The sequence below is a fragment of the Takifugu flavidus genome, chromosome 19, assembly GCF_003711565.1.
Source record: "Takifugu flavidus isolate HTHZ2018 chromosome 19, ASM371156v2, whole genome shotgun sequence".
In the NCBI taxonomy this organism is placed as follows: Eukaryota; Metazoa; Chordata; class Actinopteri; order Tetraodontiformes; family Tetraodontidae; genus Takifugu; species Takifugu flavidus.
Window position 1 is genome coordinate 12,217,116 of NC_079538.1, and position 23,295 is coordinate 12,240,410.

The window sequence follows — 23,295 nt, forward strand, 5'->3', positions numbered from 1 at the left end:
TCCTGCTGTACAATATCATATCATAATCGAGAATCTGATCATTATTCTTAGTAAATAAAAATGAGTTGAGAGTCGCGTGAAGTTGCACAAACACACTGAACGTGACCGAAAACCAACTAAGAACTTTTAACTAAATGTAAGTAATGTAAACGTGTAACCATCAATAAAAGCTTTGATTCAGAGATATTCCGACATGTTTTAGTGGGTGTAAAATCAATAGTTTAAGCATTAATCAGTAGAATTCTAAACACGGCCTACTGAAAATTGAAATTAATTTTTCTTGTCACAAGTGAACTGCTGCAATGACATAAACGCGCCTCTTTTCCAAACATCTTTACCCATTTATCTGGGTATTATATCCTCACCCTAAACAACCCATGTTTCCCTTCATATATGGCAACTTAATCGAGATGCTTTTATTTTTACAGTCCTTCCCGGAAGTGGTGGGAACGCCGCGTGGTGACGCGGAGGGGGACAGCTCGCTGGGCGGAGGACGGAGGAGGAGGACGGGAGGAGCCGGGGAGGAACTCATTATTGTTGCCCACTTGGGAAGCACGGAGACGCCGTTCACACACGTGAACATCCAGGCTCCGTTTTCAGGTAAAGTTGCCTTTGTGTTTACCCAGTTTCGCTCGCGTTTATGAGCCGCGGGGTATCGGGGCAGAACGCGCCCCCGTCCCCGCCCGGCGCGGTGATAACACCGGCACGAAGGCTACAAATGCTCGTGATACCATCATTCAAGCAGCCGTCAGCTATTGTCTCCGCTGCCCGGACTGACGTTACTTCTCCCTTTTGATTTAAACATTATTATTTATTTAAACATTTTCTGGAGTGGCTCGCTAAGGTGGAACATTGAACGGTGAGACGGGACGGCTCTGCCGGGGTTTCAGCTGAACCCGCATTAATACCGATCATTTAGTGGGTAAATTTACCCCAGGAGGAGCCACTTGAATGTGACGCACAGGTAGGCGAAAAGAACCGAACCTTTTGGGACGGATCCCCCTCAGGATACATCTGCGTCTCCGACAAAGGCTGCATGAAAAATGTTACTGCGTGTCAGCGAATGGTGAAGGAGTAAACGTGGCCAACGTGGTCCAGAAACGGTTAAATTCAGTCATACTTTTAAACGTAGCCTTCTTGGAATGATGCGGAATGGGCGTTCAAGCAGATCTTTTCTCTCCACAGGCCAACATCATCCTCATCCTCATCCTCATCTTCCTCCTGAAGAGGCTGAGAGGGAGGAGTGCCAGCGCTGTGGTCACGTCGCTGCCTCTTAAAGGACGGCGGTGTCTCCGGGGCGATGGAGGACGTGTGAGACGCGGGAGCTGCTGACCAGAACACCCCCCCCCCCACAGATGGACGCGGCGGCCCTCTGTCACGGCCGTACTGGGCTGAGCTGAAGAGGCGGCCGGGCCGGAACGCCGCGCGCTCATCCTCTCCTCGTCCTAAGTGTTCTCGTCCTGTCCAGACGTCTCCCGGGTCTCCTCCCGCTCCGCTGCCGATCATGGGCCTCCTGTGGGCGCTGTCCGTCTCCATGCTCACGGCGTGCGTGGCCATTCCGATGGATGCGGCGGCGGGGAGCCACAGCCTGTTCACCTGTGAGCCCATCACGCTGCGCATGTGCCAGGCGCTGCCTTACAACGCCACCTTCATGCCCAACCTACTCAACCACTACGACCAGCAGACGGCCGCCCTCGCCATGGAGGTAGAGTATCTGCCGCCGTACCAGCCGCCGGCTCAGGCGTCTGTCCTTCACCGCCGTATTTGTCTCCAGATTATTTAACCTCAGGTCCTTCCTGCTTCAGAAGCTTTTCTCCGTCCTCTAAAGCCAAAAGCAGTAATTAAACCCACCTGAATCCAGGTTATTTTAGGTTTTTTTAGGTTTTATTTTTTTATCTGTTAAAAGGACATCAGATATTTTGAAGTAAATATGGTAAAAATATTTGGATTTGGAAGGAAAATTTCACTACATTTCTGTTTAATTTTAAATGCAATATTATGGATTTTTAAAAAAAAATATTAAAGACTATTTGAGACGCATCACGAGCGACGACGACGAACCATTTTTTTGGCCCCTAACGTTGATATTAAAAACCGATATTATAGCCTTTATCAGAAATTATTTAGTTTAAACATCCTCAGCCTTTTTAAAACATAACTAATGGTTATATATCTTTAATATATATCTATAATATCTTTTGGGGGCTCTTGATAGATTTCTTTGTCTGTAGAAAATGGTTCACATGCGCGGGGAACGCTGCGGCGGCGTGGAGGTGTGTGTGGAGGTGTGTGTGGCGGCGTGGAGGTGTGTGTGATGGCGTGAAGGTGTGTGTGGCGGCGTGAAGGTGTGTGTGGCGGCGTGGAGGTGTGTGTGACGGCGTGTTCTGTTCTGTTGCGATCCAGGTTTATCATCTAAAGTGACGGAGCAGCATTATTCATCATGCTGCTCCGTCCTCCTGAAGCCATTTTACACAACAGGGTTTCCAGAAGTTGGTCGATTGATTCCAAACTGTCGTCTCTTCGGCTTCTGCTCCGATGGCCGCCGCTGCGGCGCCGTCCTCTGTCAGACGCCCGGAGACCCGCAGCAGATGCGACCTGTTCTCCCTCCGTCCGGCTCTGCTGGCTGAACTCGCTTCCCCCGTCTTTATTTTAGTCTGTAGCTCTGTCACTGGTCCCCCAGTCTGTCCTGTTGCTGACCGTCTGTGTCAGCTGGGGGGGGGGGGTTGCGAAATTCCTGAGCGCTCGTCGGACTGTTTTAGCATCACATCTGCGGCGGCGCTAATGCTGCGTTTTAATGACGATGATTTCTCTCTTCGTTACCTTTGAGTTGAGGCGATTTGGGTCATTTCACTGTGGTGGTTTTAACCTGTTCATCAGTACAACTCTGCTTTGATGCTTTGATGTTAAATCTTCTGCATTTTCTGGGAACACCTGAGTCAAACATCGTTCAGAGGGTACCATCATGAGTGTGTGTGTGTGTGTGAGTGTGTGTGTGTGTGTGTGTGTGTGTGTGTGTGTGTGTTTTCACGTGAACAGAGAGAGGCACTTGTGTTTTAGACGGTGTTCACTTTGATTGGTCACGGACCCACAATTAAGTCTCTCTTAGCGGCTCATTGGCGTTGGAACGCCTCCGGTCTCCGGCCGACAGAGGCTACACCTCCAGGTTCTGGCTCTTGTTTCCCAGTTAACCCGCTCCGGATCCAGTTCATGGGAGAACTCGGGGGCTGTGAGATGTGGAGGGCAGCCAAATGGGAATTGACAGATGATTTAAAGGGAGCGGGGCGCGCTGAGCAGCCATGGTAATGATGATGAATGCTGCTCGGTGGAGGAGTCCCAGCGCCCGCTGCTCCTCGCCTCTGTCGGAGCCCCCCGACCTGTCGTCTCTCCCACTTTCTTTATTTCTCTCTCGCTTTTCAAGGGCTTTTCAAGGTTTTCCTTGTTTGGAGAAAATGGGCACAATTAGTTATATGGTTTTAAACGTTGCCGTCATTCGTTGCACTTTTCCCCGCGGGTCGTTTCTAACGTGCCGCTCAAAGGAATCATTTCATAAACAACCTTGCCCTCCGGTTTTTTCCACCGCTGACCGCCGGATGACCTCGCAGCTGAAGTGGGACGCTCGGCCTCGGGGCTGGGAATCGGCGGGTTCTCGTGCCATCCTCGCGCAGGATACGTGAGAGCGTGGCAGATTTAAATGGCATTAGGAGGAGGGAGAAAGGAGCCGGGCTAAAGCCGCCTTCTCCTGAGGTGCTGGAGGGAAAGATTCTGCTGCTTCACGCTTAATCGATTAGTCTGGGAAAACCTGGGCAAACTAAAGACAATTAACGCTGCTGACACAGGAAAACATCATCATTGGATCTGTTTCACGCCGTATCAATGTGGGGCGAACAGACCAGGAGAGACCGTTGATTTTTGTCATCTTTTTATTTAATGGAATTTTTTTTTTTGTAACATTTAAGCCAACGTTTTAGGAAAAATGAGCTATAATTTCAAATCCTTTGACTTTCATTTTTCTAAAGGCCACTAGCCACAATGTATGTTAGCGAGAGCGTTGGTGGCGAGAACATTTCTAAAGATGGCGAAGCTCAAAGAGGTTTATTCCATTCGAAGGACCCGGGCATTGAGGCCGAGGCTACGCTAGCAGAGCAAAGACAGGAGGCTAACGTGATGGTTAGGGACAACACGGGCTCGCGGCCCAGCGTTTCCTCGGTGCTCTCGATTTCATCTCATTGGGTTTGCGTCTCACAACGAACAACAAAGCCAACAGATCAAAGCTCGATTTGTTCGTCCTTTCAGGTCATTTAAATCGGCTGCTCGTCTCAGGTTCACGACATATTCAGACAAAATGTGTCATGTTACAGCCACCCCGATACTCCACCCAAACTGTGTGAATGGACCTGTGTGTGGGTGTGTGTGTCTGTGTGTGTGTGGCCACGCATGTGTGTATGGGTGTGTGTGGGGGAGAGATAGAGACAAAGTTCTATAAAATGCTGATAAAGCATTCTGATGGCTGCAGGGCTTTTGCTACTTTGAAAACTTAGCAAGTGAAGATGTCGCAGTGTTAACCATGCACACACACACACACACACACACACACACACACACGGTCTGATAAATCCTAGCCAGCGTGACCCAGGCTATAAAGGAGCCTGTTGTTTTATTTAATGTCCAACACCATGTTTATTGGCAGCAAACTGAAGGAGGAGCACATCCAGAGAGCAAGTCACTCGTCCGTGTGTGTGTGTGTGTGTGTGTGTGTGTGTGTGGGTGTGTGTGTTGTGTGTGCGTGCGCGTGTGTGTGTACCATTCTTAGCAGTGGATGACACGGCTGGCTCGGTCGACCCATCCCTCCTCTCTCACCCACTCTCAGAACACCCCCCTCCTCACCCCTCTCTTTTGTCCTCCCCTCCCCCCCAGTGCAGGGCTCACCCGTTGCCCAGGAAACAGTCTCAATTGTGCTGTTAACAAAGGCAGCAGAGGCTTTCTTGCCTCCCGGGAGGTGGTCCCCTCCGCCCCGCACCCTGACCTCCACCACCCTCGCACTCCTCCCTCCTCCCTCCTCCTCCTTGTCCTACTCCGCTGGTGATGCATCCCTCGTCGCCATGGCACTGAGCTTGGAAATCTGGAGAATTGGAATGGCAGCTAAAGGATAAAGGGGGACAGGGGGGAGCAGTGCAGGGAGAGGGGGTGGGTGTTGATTGGAAGAGGTATTTATTAAAGAGCACAGCAGCATCAGAGCTTCAGCAGCCACAGAATCTCTGCAGCAGAGCGCCAGCCGGCATTAAAAGCTAATTACGTTATTTGGAGAGTACACACACACACACACACACACACACACACACACACACACCCCTGATGCACGGCCTCTCAACTGGACCCATTAAAGTTTGATCTCAGGCAGTTTTTATCTGTGATGTTAAATCATCTGAGGTGAAACGGAGGTCAGGGTTCTTCTGATTTCCTTGAATCCCGACTGAGCTTTGGATGTGAACGCAAATACGCAGAAATATGCAAAACCGCATGTTTAATTAATCGAACTCGTGCTGACCTCCAGTTGAACTGTGAGATGAAACATTTCATGATTGTTGGGATCTGCCCTACTTTTTTCAGGTTGTTGATCTCCGTGTTTGGCCTATAAAGCTTTAATTCGGATGTATTTGAGCATTAATAACTGGTGGTATTGAGCTAAATAAACGTGCTGTAGAGTGGCACGCTGGTATACGTTGTCTCATTAAACTAAATAGTCATCAGGAGGAAATAAAGATTAGGAATTCAGCACAATTTCTGAGTCTTTATCTACAGTTTTGCCTCTCACATTTAGCTCCAAGTGTGGACTCGCCATTGAATCAACTCTCTCGTGAGCCAGCTTAAAACCTGCCTTCAGTGAATAGGAATTTAAACAGGAAATCCACAAACGTAGCAGTTTTTCCACCATAAAACTGGTAAGAAAATCCTTCAGAAACTCGTCTATAGCCAAGCTCAGAGGGCAAATCCAACATAAATGGTTGTTTTCTGTGCTCACCTCTGGGTTTTCTTGGCGTTTCTCATTAATTTGACCTCTGCTGAGCTCCTCTGAGGTCTGTCTGCGTGTGGGCAGCATATTTTCTGCATTTTCTGAGATGTTCTTTCTCCCATGAATGCATAATGAGTGCCGCAGTGAGCTAACATTAGCATACTACCACCTCCGGGCCCGTACTCGGTTATTACACGCTTGACGGCCGGCTTGTGGGGAGGAGGGGGGGCGCTGTGACAAACCCCTGGCCATTCATAGCACCAGCGCTTCACCAGCTGGTTCCAGCGAGGCCATTAAACATGGTGAATCCTGGCAGCCCCCAGACGTTAGCGTAGCCGAGTGTTGGTCCCATCCACAGAAACATGGCTGAATGGAGAATCTGAAGGGTTGGAGGAGGGGAGGATGGTGATGGAGTGGTGTAAAAATAGAAAAAACCTGCATGAATGCGAGCAGAAGTCGGTCCCTCTTTGAAGACCATGTGTTTGTTCAGCGTTCCCCGCGGTGTCCCGGGCCGGAGCACAATGCCGCTAACATGGAATTCTTTGGAGCGCTGCGGCATCCTGCAGGAATCAGAGGGGAAACGAGCCACTTTAGCTGCATCAGATCGTGTGAGGTGGTTAAACGAGGGAGACGGAGATGCTGGAGTCGCAGGACGCTCACAGCTGCAAAGCATCATGGGTAAAGAACAGGCCAGTTCAGGTCCTTCTGTTACTGCAGGGAAGAAGTCCTTTAAAATGTACGTTTACTTTCTCCTCATTTCACTAAAGTCCGCGACTGTTGTTGTTCAGAATAATGAACAATTTAAAATCAAACATTTTGTCAAATGTTTTAAAATTCATGGTAATGTTTTACATTTTTTGCACTTCTGTCTGACAAAAATATCCCCAAAATAATTTTCCTGAAAAGTCTGAGAAATGATGTGATGAGAAAATCAGTTAATAGTGATTAAAAGAATAACTTCAGTGGCACTGATCCTGTTTTAAATCCAGATTAATTAATTGGATATTGATCTGGTCAGAAGCAGCTCAGGACAAATAAACCTCACAAATAAATGCAACATTAGTAAAATAGCAGCATTAGCAGAGCAGTTTAAGATTATTCATGAAACAATTGAATATATAGAAACAGGACGTCGTTCTGTTTGAATATTTAAAGTGTATATTAACATATTTAAAGGCCGTTTCTACCCAAGCATTTAAATAAATGATAGAAAAACGTCTTTAAATAAAACTCATGAATTGTTGTTATCATTTAAAAAGTATTTTAAGCATCTTTCTTCACACAGAAACCAATTACTCCCCCTCCCACCACCTCCTCTTTGCCCCTCCCCCTCCCATTTGCCCCTTAGTCCTGCAATTGTCCCTTTTTGGGGTAGGTGGGGGTGGGTTACATCCTCGGTCACAGGTGTGGAGGCGACACCAGCAGAGAGGGCAGAAATGCACGTGTGTGTAAAGGAACATGTAACTACATCTCCACACACACACACACACACACACACACACACACACACACACACACACCTCCGTACAGCATTTGCATATTAACAACTTGCCCCGCAGATGCTTCCTGCCCCCCCCAGCTCAGTTCCTGCATGTGTGACACCATTATTGTGCGTCTGCACGGGTGTGTTAGCATGTAAATAATAAACTTCCGTTGGTGCTTCGGATTATGTGGACGTATGTTGGTGTGTGTCGGCCAGCCACAGCGTGGTCCTGCCAAAGACACAAAGGCCCTGTCACTGTGTGTGTGTGTGTGTGTGTGTGTGTGTTTGGGGGGGGGGGGCGTAGGAAAGAGGCCAGAGTTGTTTTTATGAATTGATTTCCAGAATCCGCCCGCTGGTCTCTTTGTGTCTCCGTGGTCGCGTGTTCACCCCCCCCACGTGTCTGTCTGCCTCCCCCCGCAGCCCTTCCATCCCATGGTGAACCTGCAGTGCTCCCCAGACCTCCGGATGTTCCTGTGCGCCCTCTACGCCCCCGTGTGCACCGAGTACGGGCGGATGACCTTGCCCTGCCGCCGCCTCTGCCTGCAGGCCCGCAGCGACTGCTACAAGCTCATGGACATGTTCGGTGTCAGCTGGCCCCAGGAGATGGACTGCAACAGGTTGGCACAACAGTCCAGACCCCCCCCCCCCCTCCCCCCGTAACGACCTCGGCAGCATCTGTTCTGAAGCAGCTTCCTCCATCTTAAATGGGTTTTAGGCAGAAAGCTGCTGGTTTTCCGCGTTTTCCCGCGGTACCAAATGAAGCTCTGTTCCCGCTCAGGTTCCCAGACTGCGACGAGCCCTACCCCCGCCTCGTGGACCTCCTGCCCACCTCCGGGGCGACGGAGTCCCCCGTGGCCGTCCAGCGGGACTACGGCTTCTGGTGCCCGCGGGAGCTGAAGATCGAGCCGGAGCTGGGCTACTCCTTCATGGGGGTGCGCGACTGCTCCCCGCCGTGCCCCAACATGTACTTCACGCGGGAGGAGCTGACCTTCACCCGCTACTTCATCGGGGTGGTGTCCATCGTCTGTCTGTCCGCCACCCTCTTCACCTTCCTCACCTTCCTCATCGACGTGTCGCGCTTCCGCTACCCGGAGCGGCCGATCATCTTCTACGCCGTCTGCTACATGATGGTGTCGCTGGTGTTCTTCCTGGGCTTCCTGCTGGAGGACAGGGTCTCCTGTAACGCCGCCAGTCCCGGGAAGTTCCGGGCTTCAACCGTCACCCAAGGATCTCACAATAAAGTAAGAGAGCCTGAACTTCCTGGGTCGTATTTTCATTCAACCTGCCAGCAGCCAACATGTCCGCCCCCCCTCCTCCTCGCCAGGCCTGCACGCTCCTTTTCATGGTGCTGTACTTCTTCACCATGGCCGGCAGCGTCTGGTGGGTCATTCTGACCATCACCTGGTTCCTGGCTGCCGTTCCCAAGTGGGGCAGCGAGGCAATAGAGAAGAAGGCTCTGCTGTTCCACGCCTGCGCCTGGGGCGTCCCCGGCATCCTCACCGTCAGCCTGCTCGCCATGAACAAGATCGAGGGCGACAGCGTCAGCGGCGTCTGCTTCGTGGGGCTCTACAACCTGACGGTGCTGCGCTGGTTCCTGCTGGTTCCGCTGGGCCTGGACGTCGTGGTGAGGATCGTTCCGGCTTTCCCGTCAGAGGCGAGAGAGAAAAGGTTTAACTCCGCCCACTCTCGTGTCGCGACAGGTGGGCGTGGCGCTGCTGCTGGCGGGTATAGCAGCTCTGAACCGGGTCCGAATGGAGATTCCACTGGAGAAGGAGAACCAGGTGAAACTGGTGAAGTTCATGATCCGGATCGCCATCTTCTCGGTCCTTTACCTGGTCCCCCTGCTGGCCGTGCTGGGATGTTACCTCTACGAGAACAGCTACCGGACCGTCTGGGAGACCACCTGGGTCCAAGAGAAGTGCCGAGAGTACCACATCCCCTGCCCCTACAAGGTAGAACACCGACCTCTGTGTGTGTGTGTGTGTGTGTGTGTGTGTGTGTGTGGCAGAATATTGGGTCATTGCTGTTTCAGATCTACACACACACACACACACACACACACACACACACACACACACACACCACACACACACACACACACCACACACACACACACACACACGGCTCTCAGTGCTGGGGGGCTGCAGCTGATGCCTGATGGCAGACGTTCCTGTAATGAGGATGTTCGTGGTCGCTGACTCTGTCAGCAACAGTAATGAGTCAGTGGACCTCTGAGCCTCAGGGCCGCTCATAACGAGGCCATCATGGTGTGTGTGTGTTTCCGTGTGTTTCCGTGTGTTTCCGTGTGTTTCTCTGCTTCACTGCTGCAGCTGCATCAGTGTTATTAATGCTGACTGTTCAGGGAGTTCTCAGCCCTCTTTTATCTTTCAACTTCTCGTTTTTACAGGAAGTCTCAATCTATTTGGGCTGTATCCATCTAAATAGATTCCGATTTTCCCTTCATTATTCCGTCATGGAGGCAGAACAATGTTTGTTGCAGCCTGTTCCCAGTGGCGTCTCACTGCTCATTTCCTGTGAGCTGCAGGTGGAGGACACCAGCCGTCCGGATCTGGGCCTGTTCCTGATCAAGTACGTGATGATGCTGATCGTAGGAATCCCGTCCGTCTTCTGGGTGGGCAGTAAGAAGACCTGCTTTGAGTGGGCCAGCTTCTTCCATGGCAAGAGATGTAAAAGGTATGAACACACACTCTCACACACACACACACACAGAACTTCATCCCATATGAGCAGCTCCGACCTTCTGAACCAGTTTAAAACCTTTGGTCACTATAAAGCTTCCTGCTGACCATAGAAACAGGAAGTGTGTGGATTCCTCCTGCCCCCCCATCCCCAATAACCCCCTCTGCCCCTCCTCCTCCTCGCCGCAGCGCCATGGTGAACGAGAGCCGCCAGGTCCTCCAGGAGCCCGACTTCGCCCAGCTGCTGCTCAGGGACCCCAACACGCCCATCGTGAGGAAGTCCCGGGGAACGTCCACCCAGGGAACGTCCACCCACGCCTCCTCCACCCACCTGGCCATGTTGGACGAGCCGCCCAGCGGGAGCACCAGCCGGGCCGGCTCGGTGCGCAGCTCCCGGTCTAAGCCCAGCAGCTACCACGGGAGCCTCCATCGCTCCCGGGACGGCAGGTGGGTCTCCTGGTTCTCCACGTTTCCGCCCGTCCAGCAGCTGACGTTCTTCTCCCACCCAGACACACGGCCTCCAGTTTCCGGGCCCTGGACGACCGCCTGCCTTACGGGAGCTTGCCTCGCCTGGACCAGTCCCACCAGTGCAGCACCGGTCGGCTGGACGGCCTCTCCCGCCACGCTTCCACCCAGCGGCTGGAGACTCAGTCCAGGCACAGCAGCATCAGGGACCTCAGCGGCGCCACCCAGACCGTCCTGTGCGTCCCCGGCAACGGCATCCACAGGGTCCTGGAGGAGGACGGAGGGATGGCCTAAAAAAACCTTCCCTAAAAGGGAATTTTAGATGGTTAAAGAATGTTTGAGGATCCACGTTGAAGCGAAGAGCGTGCGGCCACAGGAGGAGCGTAGATCCATGCCTTAATGTCCTCCCAGCTTTACTCCTCACGAGCTGATCCCAAAACCTGGAGTCCAACAGTTTACAGAACTATGAAGGCTTTTTCCAGACGCTTCCGAGCCGCTCCCACATGAGGTTCTGAAGCTTATCCGAACCGCTGAAAACCTTCTAGATGTTTCCTAAATGTGACCACTGCAGCTTTTTCCTTTTTAAATAAGAGTTAGGTGTGTGCTGTAAATAAGAATAAACCAGGAAGGGCTGAAACAAGAACCTGAATCCAAACTCCTGCCTTACATCCACCTTCAAACCTGTTTTTCCCTGGAAGGAATTCCTGGAGCGACTAAATAGGAAAGCTGGAGAAACATTTGCCTGCACGTCTGAGCAAAATGGCGCCCTTAATAACACACCCGCCGTCTGCCGGAGAGGGAAGCGAAACGTCCACCTGAGCCGGTGGAGATCCCAGCTCAGCTCGTCCCGTTCCGGACCGTGACGCCACGTTGGTCCACAGACTGGATCCTATTTCAGAATGTGTCCTTAATGTACAGCTGCTGTAAACTGTTACCGTAGTTACGCCCCAACTCCACGTCAGGTCGCTCGCCGTGTGCTGGCTTATTTCCGGTTCCAGCGTGTCAAATGGCTTCTGCCGTATTTTCCGTCCACATGTCAGGCGAGCGCCACCTAGTGGTGGTGCCGTAGATAAACATCCGTACAGCTCAGACCTGCCTGGTCTCTACCTTAGAATATTTGTGTGTAGATATAAAAACCAAACTTGTGTTGTTCATTTGTAATAAAGTTGTTTTTTTAGAGAACGGTTAATTTGCTGCTGCGTTAATAAGCACACGTTGAGACGCAGGTTTGGATCTGTAACACCCTCCGCTTTATTGAAATACATCGGAGTCAGGTTAATATGAGTTCCCCACACGAGTGTGGCAGCCAGTTCCATACATTATTCCTTGGTTTGACCTTACACCTTAAATATTTTTAAATTTTTTTGTGCAAAAGAGAATCTACATCACCTGTAGTGGGTTATCCTCAGTAAAACGCCCAAACCAATCCAAAAAAATAGCAAATCCAGATAAACCAAACCGGGGAAAAAAACAAATGATTACATCTATAACATGCAAAACTGTACAAATTATTACAAAGCAAACCTAGAAAAGAGTGTAATATGATATGAAAGAAATAATATAGAAGGTACTGAAGATAAGACCTCACTGAAATGCAAAAGGCGTCTGAATTGTGTAGAGATGGCACCTGCCACGGCGTCTCTTCGTCCTCGCGTCTCCTTCCTGCCACAAACACGTTACGCCACTCCTCGTCCATCCGTCACCCACTTCGGCTAAAGTTATTCATTGGTTCTGACATTTCCTGAGTTTTCTCCTCAAGCCGGGATTGGTTACGATCTTTTGATTTTCTGTACAATAACGGCCGACCATAAAAGCCCCGCCGAGACTCCGCCCACTCATACATTCTACAGGAGGAACTTAACGAGCTTTAAAAAAAAAGAGTTTGGTCGCTCCTCTTAATTCGGATAAAACGGAATAGCTAAAACTCTGGAATGGGTTGTTTCAGTCTGTTGTTGCGCTTCAAAGGGGGGAATGATGGCAGGAATTAGGGTTTCATCCGTTCGGAGCTGCTTTAAAGAGCCGGAGCTGTGGAATAAAGACGGAACAACGCTCGACGTTAAGCGTCGTCTTGGTGACGAAGGCGAGGGTCAACAACTCGAGCGGTAATAAATTATCCGTAAACTCCGTGAGATCAATAGAGGTAACAGTTTTTAGCAGCCAGGAGCTTTTTCCATCCATGGGGGGAACATGTTTACATTCTCATTTAGTGTTTTCATCTTTAAGCTCTTTGATCATCAAAGAGTTTGGGCCTGGCGTGTTTCCGTTCTGGGAGTTGGGACACGTGTTCGGAGGTGAAGCCAGTAAAAACGGCACCTGTGAGATAAAGGATAAAGTTCACGCTACAGTTCGGGCAGTCGATCGGCACTCGAATGGAAGCAGTGGCGGGAAGAAAAAAGTGGCAAACGTACGTATAAAAAATTAAAATCAATCATAAAAAAAAAAAGGAAAGTGGTTAAAAATGGCTTTTCCGTGTCAACATAACCAAAAATCACTCCCAAAAAAAAAAAGGATTTTTTTCTTACCGTTGCTCTGCGATATTTTATATATTACTCTACTCTGAACTTATGTACACTGACGTGAACCTGCGAGCTGCTGGGTTTCGTGAGGAACGTCTACGCTACGGCGACGGCGGTGGGTGATGTCGCTCGCCACCGACGAGGGAGAAGAGTCGGTGGCGACAGAGCCGGCGTCCTTCCCGACGCTGCTGAGGATGGAACCCAAAAGGAACAGAAGTCACAGCAAAAATGAGCGAAAAGAACAATTCCCCCTCTTCGTTTTTAGCTTTTTTGTAGCGGTTTGGGGTCGGTTGGTTTTCTCGCAGCGCCCGAAGCGTCCGAGGGGAGCGAGTCCGACTCGGGTCGTGAAGCAAAACCTGATAAATAAATTAAAACATCCCCTAAAACCCGAAGGGTCTATGTACACGTAGAAATCGCTCTTCTTCTGTTGCATTGTGATGTTTGAGTCTCTGAGTGGGTCGGGAGGGGGGGGGGGGGGGGGGGGGGGGGCTGTGGTCGGACCGGTCCCGCCTCCCTGACGGGTTTCTGCTTCCTATATAGTTCAATCATCGGCGCCCGCGTGGACCGACGTCGGCGAGCCCCCTCCTGTCAGAGCCATCCTGGAAGCACGATGACACAGACTGGGACCAACGTTCATCAGGAGGTGCAGTTCTCTGGGCGGGAATGGGGGGGGGAGTGGCGATGCAAGAGGCGGTGGCGCAGGTGAGGAAGAGGAAGGGGGCGGAGTCCTGCGACCACCTCATGTGTCCCAGGCCATCCGGTCTGTGCTCTCCAGGGACAGGGATTTTGTTTTGTGCGGGGAGGCGGGGCTTGGCGGGCTGCTGAAGGTGGAGCTGTTGGAGGCCGTGGAGTGACGGGGGGAGTCCGAGTCCTGCGGGGGGGGGGGGGAGAAAAGAGCGCGAATTAGCGTGGAAATTGATTCAAGTTTAGCTTAAAGTTTCTGCAACATGACTGACGGGAAGTGACAACAAACACAGACGTGCAGGTGTGCTGGACCATCCAGGACTTCCCAGGACCCCCCCCCGACCCCGAGGCTAACCCCGCACCAGGTCTGATCAGTACGGCACCAGCCAAAATGTCCCCACTTCACTAGTAGAATACGCACACTCACACTGGTCCCTAAGCTATGAAAGCCCATTTCTCCCAATGTGGTTAAAAGAGGAAAAAAGCTGGAGAGAAAAACAAGCAACACAAAATGAGGATCAATCCCAATGCTGATCTCATTAACAGGAGACCTGGTCTGGATGACCTCTTAACCAGCTCAGCAGAGGCGGGGCTTCCAGGCCGGACGCCAGCGTCCCCGTGACTTCATGCATCCAGGCCGGGATGATTCCTCACAGACGCCGAAGGCCACGATAATAACACGTGTTATTATCACTACACAAGCTCTGTGATCAGCCGGGTGGGTGATGGGCAGATGCTACATGTCCAGGCAGCGGCGAGGCGGCGCTCACGGCGGCGCCGGCCGATGGTCTGTATGACCGAGACGGTGCAGCAGTGGGGGTGGAGGTGGGGGGGCTCAGCCGGAGAGTCTCGTGTGTAAAAGCACGTCATGCTGCACACGCACTGATCACACCCTGTGTGTGTGTGTGTGTGTGCGTGTGTGTGTGTGCGTGTGTGTGTGTGTGTGTGTGTGTGTGTGCGTGTGTGTGTGCGCTCTGAGCGCGGCGGTGCTCCTGGGTGTGTGTTTGCTTGCTTGTTGACGTTACCTTCATCTTACTAAGCAGGGTCCTTAAAGCCCTTTTCAGATCGGGGGTCTTCTCGGAGGGGGAGACGGCCTGCCACTGCAGAGGAGAGTTCACACTCAGCACCCAGCCCTCAGACAACATGCCGGGGGGGGGGGGGGATGGGATGGAGATGGGGAACCACAGGACTCTGGGGGGGGTGGATGAGGGGTGAACTGCTGGATCCTGTCGTCCCCTCGGGCAGCGCCGGTTACCTCACGTCACACATGAGCTAATGAGGCCTCGCGGAGAGACTAGAAGCTCTGGGTGCTAGTCAAGGGGCGGGGTGGGGGGGCCCGCACCCCCCCATCCTCCCTGAGGCCAGGATGTTCAGGATTGATGGGAACATTGAGAGTGGTTTTTACAGATGGAGCAAATCTAAAATCTAAAACAGTCGTGATACAGGAGCTGATGCTGGGGGGGGGCACAGGTCCCATCAGACGGCAACGTGGTCGCGGTTCCAAAAACGCTGCATTACAAAGACGAGGCATCAGCGCCGAAACGGAGGCTTACTTAGCATCAACGCCCCCCCCCTGACCAAAGTTTAGGCTCCCTTTGATGCGTCGTCTTTGCGCCCTCGTGTTCACTATCAACCTGACTGGTTCAGTTAGTTGGGGGGGGGCACTCACTGACCTCTCTGTCGAACTGCGAGAGCGGCGCGTCCCCACAGTCCATCCCTCCTCCGGAGGACAGCGAGCTCTCCGACGGGGACGTCATGGTCTGGCGTTTGGAGCTGTAGCTGCCCCCCGACAGCTCCCTGCGCAGAGCGCTGCCGTTCTGGGAGGACGAGCCTGGGGACAGCAGAGAGACCAGCATGAGGCGCCGCCCGCCGCCCCCCGGGGGGCCCATGGCGTCCCCATACTCACGGATGCCCAGACCGCTGCTGGCGCTCATGGAGCGTCCCGGCTCGGCCCGGTTCTTGGTGATGGAGGGGATGCTGACCGATCCGCTGAAGCCGGCGCGGCTCTCCTGAACACGGACGTTCTGGAGCGAAGGGAAAACACACGGAGGACGGGGGTGAGAACGGGGTCGCGTTCCGGGCTCTGCTCGTCCGTCGGGGCTCCTACCATGGGCAGGTCCTTGAGGATCTGGATCCCATCTCCTGGTCCCATGTGGGCCACGTGGTTGAAGTTGGTGGGGTTGGAGATGAGCTTGTTCCTCATCTCTGGATCTCGCAGCATTTCTCTGGACACAAACACACGGAGGTGAACCGCCGGAGAGGAGCCTTTGATCTTTGATCTCCACACAATCCGGGAATCCTAATGTGACAGCGTCACCGGTGATCTACCTCCTCTGCTGCAGCCGCTCTTCCTCCGGAACCCTGAAGGAGAAGCGCCTCTTGTTGTTCATGCTGCGCACCATCTGCTTCCTGCTGTTGTCTGACGTCTCTGGAACCACCAGCTCGTCCCCCTCTGGAAGATGACAACAGAGGCTTCAGGCGTGTTTACACGGCCGACTACAAAGTGTTGCAAATCCGCTCCAGCCTGTCACGAAGGAACAGCTGGAATGGCGACGCTTCGGAACAAACGAGAACGACTTCCCATCGAATCCGAGTTTTAAAAGAGCCGGAAAATTCACCAATGAGGGAGGAAAGTGGTAATCAAGAGGCTGGTCGGTGTGGTAGGTGGAGGATGACTTCAGTAACAGGAATTTGGGATTTGTAATTGTTTTCGTCCTGCCTGCACCTTTTCCAGTGACCTGCTGGAAAATTCTTACCAGCCATCTTGTTTCTGAAGTAGATGAGTCGGACCGTCTCCAGTCCCAGCAGGTTCAGAGATCCGTCCACGTTCAGAGGTCGCACCTGAGGGGGGGGGGGGAATTAATAATAACCTCGTCACATTTAAACGATCCTATCAGTTTTAGGTGAATAATTAAAAACGATCCCGATCTGGTCCAGCAGGTGGCGCCAGAGAAGAGCCACTGACCTTCTTCAGAGGGATGGTCTGGATCCACTCCATGTTGTTGACGTCAAACACGTCCACGGCGTTCTCGCTGTGCACCGACAGGTAGGGGGCGTTGTAACCTGGACAACAGGACAGCGTCTCATCAGCACCGCTCACAATGACCACCGGGGGACGTGCGCTCGCTCACTCACAGGCTGCGTTGGGGATCGCCGGCCACATGAGCTCCTGCTGGCGCGACCTTCGACCCTGAGAGTCCACGTACACGCCGATGGAACTGAAGCACAGCAGCAGCTCCTTGCTGGAGATTTCCACAGCGCAGAGGGCGTCCAGGCTCTGCTGGGGGATGAAGGCCAGGGTGTGGTCCTCTGGGTGGAGCAGGCTGACGGGGGACACGTCCCCGTGGACGCTGTGGACAGGACAGGTGTATTAGGTCACCTTCTGCAGACAGCAAAGATGAAGCACCTGTTGAAGGAGCACCTGTAGCGGATGAAGCCCGACTGATAGCCGACGTAGAGCCTCTCGCTGAGCAGCCCCATCCACTGGACGCTGCCCGGGGCCTGCAGCTCTCGCAGGCGGCGGTGGCGAGCTTTACCTTTATTCACCTGCGGAACAACAAGCGCTGGGCTCAGGGGGAGAGAAGAGCAGACCCGCGTGGGGGTGAGGGCCACTGACCTCGTAGCAGATGATCTGTCTCTTCATGGCCACGCAGAGGCAGGTGAGCGAGCCGCCGCGCACCTGGCCCGAGGCGATGGTCTGGCAGCCTTTCGTCTCCGCCAGCTTGTAGGAATCAGTCTCACGGCCGTCCAGCGCCTGGGTCGGGAAGAGGCGGACGTGGCGGTTCCGGCCAGAGATGACGGCCAGCAGCTGCTCCTGCAGCATCAGGTCGATGTGATGCACCTTCTTGTTGTCCCCCACACGGATAATTTCTGGGGGGAAGACACGGCGAGACATTTAGTAAGGTGATTTCCATCTGTCAGTCCAGCTGCTAACAGGCCGTTACCGTCTTTGGTGACGTGGACGACAAAAAGACCTTCCTCGTTGCCCAGGGCGACACGCTCGTGATCTGTGGGAGGAGTCAGAGTGAGGACAGACGGACGGGACAGAGGCCATGCGAGTGCACCGATGCCCACCTATGATGGCGGCCGACTGCGTGGTCTTGATGAGGGGCAGCGTGCTGTCGTACGCCTCCTTGGGGACGTACACAAAACGGTCCTTCAGTTTATTTTTCTTGAGGATTCGGTGGAGCTCGTTGAGGAGGCCCACCCACTTGTTCCTGTCCTGGTCGCTGTCGGCCAGGATGAGGATGGAGGGCTTGTGGCTGCTGGAGGGGGAGAGCTGGGACGCCGTCACCTGAGGGAGGGGAGCAGACGTGGCGGTCAGAGGTCAGAGGTTACCGGAGACTCCTGTGCGTGGGGGCGGAGGAGGACTCACTCTGAATATACAGGGGATGTCTTTGCGGCTGGCGTGGATGACATCGGAGGCCAGGACAGAACTGACAGAGAACTCTTCGTCCCTGGAAGAGGAGAGCAAAACGGCGGCGTGAACGGACGTCTTTGCGCTTCTGAGTAAACGCCAGACCCGATCCTGGAAGCTCCTCCCACCTCATGTCTATGACCTGGCTGACCACCACGCTGGGCTGCGTCGCTTTGCCTTCCCCCAGCTCGTAGAGGAAGAGTTTGAAGTCACAGACCACGGCCATGGCCCTCTGCCAGCCCTTCTTCACCCCCGTCGGCTTTGGCACCTGAATTTAAAAGAATAAAAGACACTTTTTGAGTGTTGCCTTTCTTCGTGTCCCGTCAGCGTTAATCCACAGAAACATTCTCACCCTGACGTGGCCTTCGTACACAGTCCCGATCCCCCTCTGGGGGTCGATGCCGAGCGGGCCCTTGGTCTGATCTGGGGGCACAGGACACACCGCCGGAGCCTTGTCCGCGCACGTCACATGGCAGGAGAAGTTACACACTGGAAGCAGGAGGCAGATGAGACAGATCAGAGTTGTGACTGGGTTTACTGGGAGATCCCCCCCCCCCTGAAGCCCCGGTCCTCACCTTCACAGGTGCAGCCCTGACGGATGAGCCCCACCATCAGCGACGTGCAGCGGTTACACTTGGTGGGCGTGTTGAAGGTCTTCACCACGAACTGATGTGCTTTGGACTGCAGCGACGACAGCGTTCAGCATTCACACACACGGCAGCAGATCTGCGGTCACGCGCGATTCAACAATGACTGACCTTTGGAGAGGAGCGCCCGATACTGCCGTACCCCCCCGAGCGCATGGTGGGGGTCTGGGCTGCACGCGGAGGGTGGTCTATCAGCTGTCATGGAAACACACACAGGTTCAGAACCTTTACAAAAACCTTTAAAAATTACATTTAACGACCGGACAAGTGTTTGGCGGTTTCTTTATTTAGACCTGAAACCGTCGTCTCTTCCAACCGGCACGTTTGTTTACACCTTCAACAACAGTCGGTCACGTTGTTCTCCTCTAATTGGACTTTTTACATTTCTCCATAATTGCAGCCGCGGTAACGGAGGCTGAAATGCTCCACAGAGTCTGGAAAATGCCCCTAAACGTGTTACGATGCAACTTTTTGGTCTTGGTTGCCAAGACAACAGAGTTTCTTCCCGTAGGACTCAACCCAGGAACTAAAGCAACATTTTGGTCCAATCGCAGCACAAAATATGTGACCTCAAAGCAGCATGTCTGCGTGCCGGGACGTGAGAGACTAAGTATTGGATTATATGACGGGTCGGGAACCTCTGACCTCTGTGGGCTCCATGTCGCTGGCCATGGAGGGAGAGCGCGAGCGGGACTTGAGGTGAGACTTTGGGTCGTCTTCTCGGGATGGAGTGTTGGGGTGGGTGAAGTTATCCATGGAGTCCACCTGAGAGGACAGAGGCAGAGTGGAGGGAGGCAGTGATGAGTGAGAAAGCATGAGAAATGAATATCGGAAGAGGATGGGAAAGGACAGAAAAAGCCATGAGAAGGAGGAATAGAGAAGGAATCACGGTTAGTAAAGGCAGAGGACAACGTGCAGAAGCTAAACGGCCATTACAGAGAAATGGAAGACGGGATAAACAGATGTTGTGGTCTCTGCTGGACCACCACAACGTGACTGCCACCCACAGGATAACACAGCCACACGCTATCCATGCTAATTCCAGAAACCACAAACGCACAGCATTCATCATGCGCGGCTGCTGAAAAAAGCGACACCGAAAAATAAAAATAAAAAACAACACAGACAACAACAAACACCCGTGCCAGAGAAAACACGAGAGTTCCAGTTTTCCAGAGCCCTGTCATGCAGTCGGACCACAGGAGACACACGGAGGGAGTGAACAAGGAAGCCACGGGGACAGCACGGCACATTCAGACACAAAAATCAGTGATCTGAGAGAGCAGGGATGGTGCTTACACGTCTGCCTTTGCTAGCTGGGCCGACGGATGGCGAGCGCTTGAGTGGCAGAGAAAGAGAGCGGCAGAGACAGATGAACGTGTGTTAGAGAGGCTGAAAACACTTCAACAGTCTGAAGGAGAACGCCAACGTTGGCGTCGGTGACATCAGCAACAGCAATTACAAATCCGTTGATATTCTGTAATTGTCAGGTGTGTTTATGACTTCTGTCCACCGGGGCCGAGGAGGAGCTTCCGTTGTTGGAAACACGGGGAAAAAAACAAGGTGATAAAAAAGGAAACACCTGGAAAACAAGGAGCTGGTGGAGCACAATGAGGAAAAATATAAACACAAGAAGCTACACATGATTCTGAGATGCTAGTTTGTAGTTTTATACAGCTGGAGCATTATTTGAGCCAAGCTAGGCCGAGCCATTCCATTAGCTTCCTAGCCGGCTCACAACTAGCACGCTGCTAAATAAAATGCACAACGCTGCAAAAATCGTCACTCATATCAAAATTCCCTTTGAAAATTTGTCATCTAAATGCAGAAAAACTGATTTAAAAATGCAAATAACAGCTACATCTGGTGACTGTTTTGCTTTCTAGTGTTTTTTTGTTTTTTTTTAAAATACTTTTTCATTATTTAAAATGGCCAAACTGACATTTCTTGCAGTGTTTGTGCTGAGTTTCAGTTGTTGATGCAGAATCTTTTGGACAGATCGTCTCAGCTACTGTTACAGACACACACTCATCTTACAAACTTACGTCTTCCCAAAACTCTATTAAAGAAGATGAGGATGAAGAATAAGAGTCCTGGTGAACCAGTGAATGAAGCAAGAAAGAAACAAAAACATTGGTCTGAACAAAACGGCAACAGAAAGAAGAAAAAGCACAGGCGAGTTTTCGGTTCAGAGGAGGAACTTACATCGAACTGGTCCAGCGCTGAGGTGGGGGCGTTGAGGAAAGCCAGGAAGGAATTCTGGGAATCCTGGTGCTTGACACCTACAGACACCAGACAAATAATACAACTGCAAGTTTAAAACCATCAAAGAGGGTTTAAACTCAGGCGGTCACAGGACGGCTCAGAGGCCAGGGCGGCCCCACGTGACCCGTTTCCACTCTACCTCGTCGTAGTCGCAGCTCCTCCGTCTCTTTCTTCAACCTGTCGATCTCAGCCAGCAGCTCCTGGTTCTTACTCTCCATATCCTGCAGTTTACTGGTAAACCCCGACAAAAGCGTCAATCATGCGTCGGATGTTTGAGGTGTTGCTGTTCTGTTGCCAGTAACGGCGTTAGCGTACCATTCTGTAGAGATGTTGCCTGCTTTGACTTTGTTCAGCTCGTCCTGGATGCCCTGCTTGGCTCTGATCTCAGCATCCAGAGCCGACTGCAGCTCCAGACGCGCCGACATGTCCAGCTTGGCGAAACGGCGCATCTTCCATGGCATGTCCTGAGATAGGTACAGATAGGTGTCAACACCACAGGTACATAACAGGACAGTTACTGAGTGAGAGCGCGTGTGTGTGTGTGTGTGTGTGTTCGTGTGTGTTCACCGTTGCTCTCGCGCCGAGGCTGGTGTTTCTGAGACCCTCCAGCTCTTCTGTCATTTTCGTGGCCAGAGCCTGCAGGTAACCTCGAGCATCCTTCTCATCACTCACCCTGCCGCAAACACACATTTGCATTTAGACATGCACAAATAAAACACCCTGTTTGAGACAACACCCCGGTGTGTGTTCTAAAGCTGCTCACACACAGGATATAGCTAACTTTAATCACATATCCTTTGCACTCAGTAGTTCCGGCACAAACGCACACTGACTTTCACTTGTATACACACTTTTTTATTAAACACAGACGCGCTTTAAAAAAAAGTTCCTGTTTCCGTGTTTAAACAGTATGTTGCAGTAGTTCATCATCTCCACCAGAGGGCAGCATCAACATCTCTAAATTAATTAGTGTATTTTTGGACCGCTGAATGTTTGTGTGTGTGTGTGTGTGTGTGTGTGTGTAATCTGCAGTATGTGAAGACTGCAGCCTCTTCCAGCAGAGGGAAGCTGGGCAGCTGACACCTCGCCAGCTGCTCAGGGAAGTGATCTGAGAGGAAGGGCAGGTCTGCGAGCCCTCAGGTCCTCGCTGGCATTACAGAAATGTTGCAGCCACCCAACTGCACAAGTCAGGAGTGTGTTTGGGTGTCTCAGCAAGTTGTTTGACGGAGTGCACATGTGTGCGTCTCACCATTGGATGATTTCTGTGATCTGAGCCTCCCAGTGAGCGACGCTCTCCTTCTTGTCGGCGAGTTCCCTCATCTCGTCCTCCAGCTGCCTGTTGGAGCTGCTCACCTTCTCAAACATGCTGGTGAGCTGAGAGGAGACAGAAGAAGCACAGAGTTAGTCTTTATACACCTCCTGCTTCCTCAGAGTTTAGTTTGTGACTCTGGTATTTCCCGATCTCCATTTTTAATTTCTGAACAATAAAGATGCAGACGTCAGTCAAATAAAGGACACATGAGCTCCTGTTGGAGGCTGAACACGACAACTGTGCTGAGGTGTGAAATAAATCACCAGGCTGCTGCAGACTGTATCAGATTTAACAGCCAGGCCCCTCCTGCAGAGGCATCGCAGCGTTTTCCTGAATCACTAAATATAAACAGAATCGCTTGTAATTTGGTCATTTCTTTAAACCATGGAGCTGGTTAAAAATCAAAATAACATCTGGCACAAAAAGACTCGGTCAAACGTTATCGAGAAGATGATTCCTCATAGAAAATACTGCATCTACGAGGCTTTTAGGAAAAGTCTGTGGAGCCGAGAGGCCGGACTTTAATCCCTGATTTGAGCGCCACCAGTCTAAAATGTAAAAGTTGCTTTAAAAGCCAAAACAGAATAAGGAAACCAAGCTGGAAGCTGATAGAAGTCCGAGAGTTTTCACGCATAAATCAAGTATAGACACTAAAACATGTGCACAGACGGGTCTAATCTCCCTTGATGGCTTAAGCTTTTCCAAACATCGTTCCTCAGGATGTGAAATAACAGAATAACACTCCGGCTGTAACCTGCCATCACTCCGGTGGCTCCCACGTTCCCGCCGCTTCGTCC

The 23,295-nt window shown here is 52.0% G+C and overlaps 2 protein-coding genes across 7 annotated transcripts in view; one reads left to right on the forward strand and one right to left on the reverse strand.

Annotated features, from left to right (window-relative positions):
* The first annotated feature begins 442 nt into the window (after nt 1-442).
* On the forward strand, nt 443-11,846 carry fzd3a (frizzled class receptor 3a). The gene is made up of 9 exons (XM_057017748.1): nt 443-600; nt 1,186-1,705; nt 7,914-8,110; nt 8,272-8,734; nt 8,818-9,117; nt 9,194-9,445; nt 10,039-10,187; nt 10,382-10,639; nt 10,702-11,846. Exons 2-9 carry the CDS (start codon nt 1,505-1,507, stop codon nt 10,949-10,951), a joined length of 2,070 nt encoding a protein of 689 aa, XP_056873728.1. The 5' UTR covers nt 443-600; nt 1,186-1,504; the 3' UTR covers nt 10,952-11,846.
* Nucleotides 11,847-11,884: 38 nt separating this feature from the next.
* cdc42bpab (CDC42 binding protein kinase alpha (DMPK-like) b) overlaps nt 11,885-23,295 on the reverse strand; it is a 43,877-nt gene continuing 32,466 nt past the window's right edge. For 2 of the 6 annotated variants that reach the window (XM_057017742.1, XM_057017743.1), the window contains 25 exons: nt 22,436-22,560; nt 21,754-21,859; nt 21,502-21,650; nt 21,326-21,417; nt 21,127-21,203; nt 20,221-20,259; nt 19,567-19,686; nt 19,033-19,116; nt 18,850-18,955; nt 18,627-18,763; nt 18,403-18,542; nt 18,233-18,314; nt 17,932-18,151; nt 17,802-17,864; nt 17,474-17,727; nt 17,279-17,403; nt 16,993-17,207; nt 16,823-16,920; nt 16,614-16,698; nt 16,186-16,309; nt 15,965-16,082; nt 15,764-15,881; nt 15,531-15,688; nt 14,883-14,957; nt 11,885-14,044 (listed from right to left, as the gene is read on the reverse strand). In XM_057017742.1, the coding sequence (XP_056873722.1) occupies nt 13,913-14,044; nt 14,883-14,957; nt 15,531-15,688; nt 15,764-15,881; nt 15,965-16,082; nt 16,186-16,309; nt 16,614-16,698; nt 16,823-16,920; nt 16,993-17,207; nt 17,279-17,403; nt 17,474-17,727; nt 17,802-17,864; nt 17,932-18,151; nt 18,233-18,314; nt 18,403-18,542; nt 18,627-18,763; nt 18,850-18,955; nt 19,033-19,116; nt 19,567-19,686; nt 20,221-20,259; nt 21,127-21,203; nt 21,326-21,417; nt 21,502-21,650; nt 21,754-21,859; nt 22,436-22,560 (3,042 nt within the window). In that variant the 3' untranslated portion in view covers nt 11,885-13,912. Of the gene's footprint in view, nt 14,045-14,882; nt 14,958-15,530; nt 15,689-15,763; nt 15,882-15,964; nt 16,083-16,185; nt 16,310-16,613; nt 16,699-16,822; nt 16,921-16,992; nt 17,208-17,278; nt 17,404-17,473; nt 17,728-17,801; nt 17,865-17,931; nt 18,152-18,232; nt 18,315-18,402; nt 18,543-18,626; nt 18,764-18,849; nt 18,956-19,032; nt 19,117-19,566; nt 19,687-20,220; nt 20,260-20,966; nt 21,015-21,126; nt 21,204-21,325; nt 21,418-21,501; nt 21,651-21,753; nt 21,860-22,435; nt 22,561-23,295 lie in introns of all 6 variants that reach the window. The other 4 variants (XM_057017744.1, XM_057017745.1, XM_057017741.1 and 1 more) reach the window with 3 other exon arrangements.

Bases quoted from the DNA above. Each gene is read 5' to 3' on its own strand.
- fzd3a (XM_057017748.1), top strand. From the start codon at position 1,505: ATGGGCCTCCTGTGGGCGCTGTCCGTCTCCATGCTCACGGCGTGCGTG. The intron at 8,735-8,817 runs GTAAGAGAGCCT...CCTCCTCGCCAG, and splicing joins CCCAAGGATCTCACAATAAA to GCCTGCACGCTCCTTTTCAT. The intron at 10,640-10,701 runs GTGGGTCTCCTG...TCTCCCACCCAG, and splicing joins CATCGCTCCCGGGACGGCAG to ACACACGGCCTCCAGTTTCC.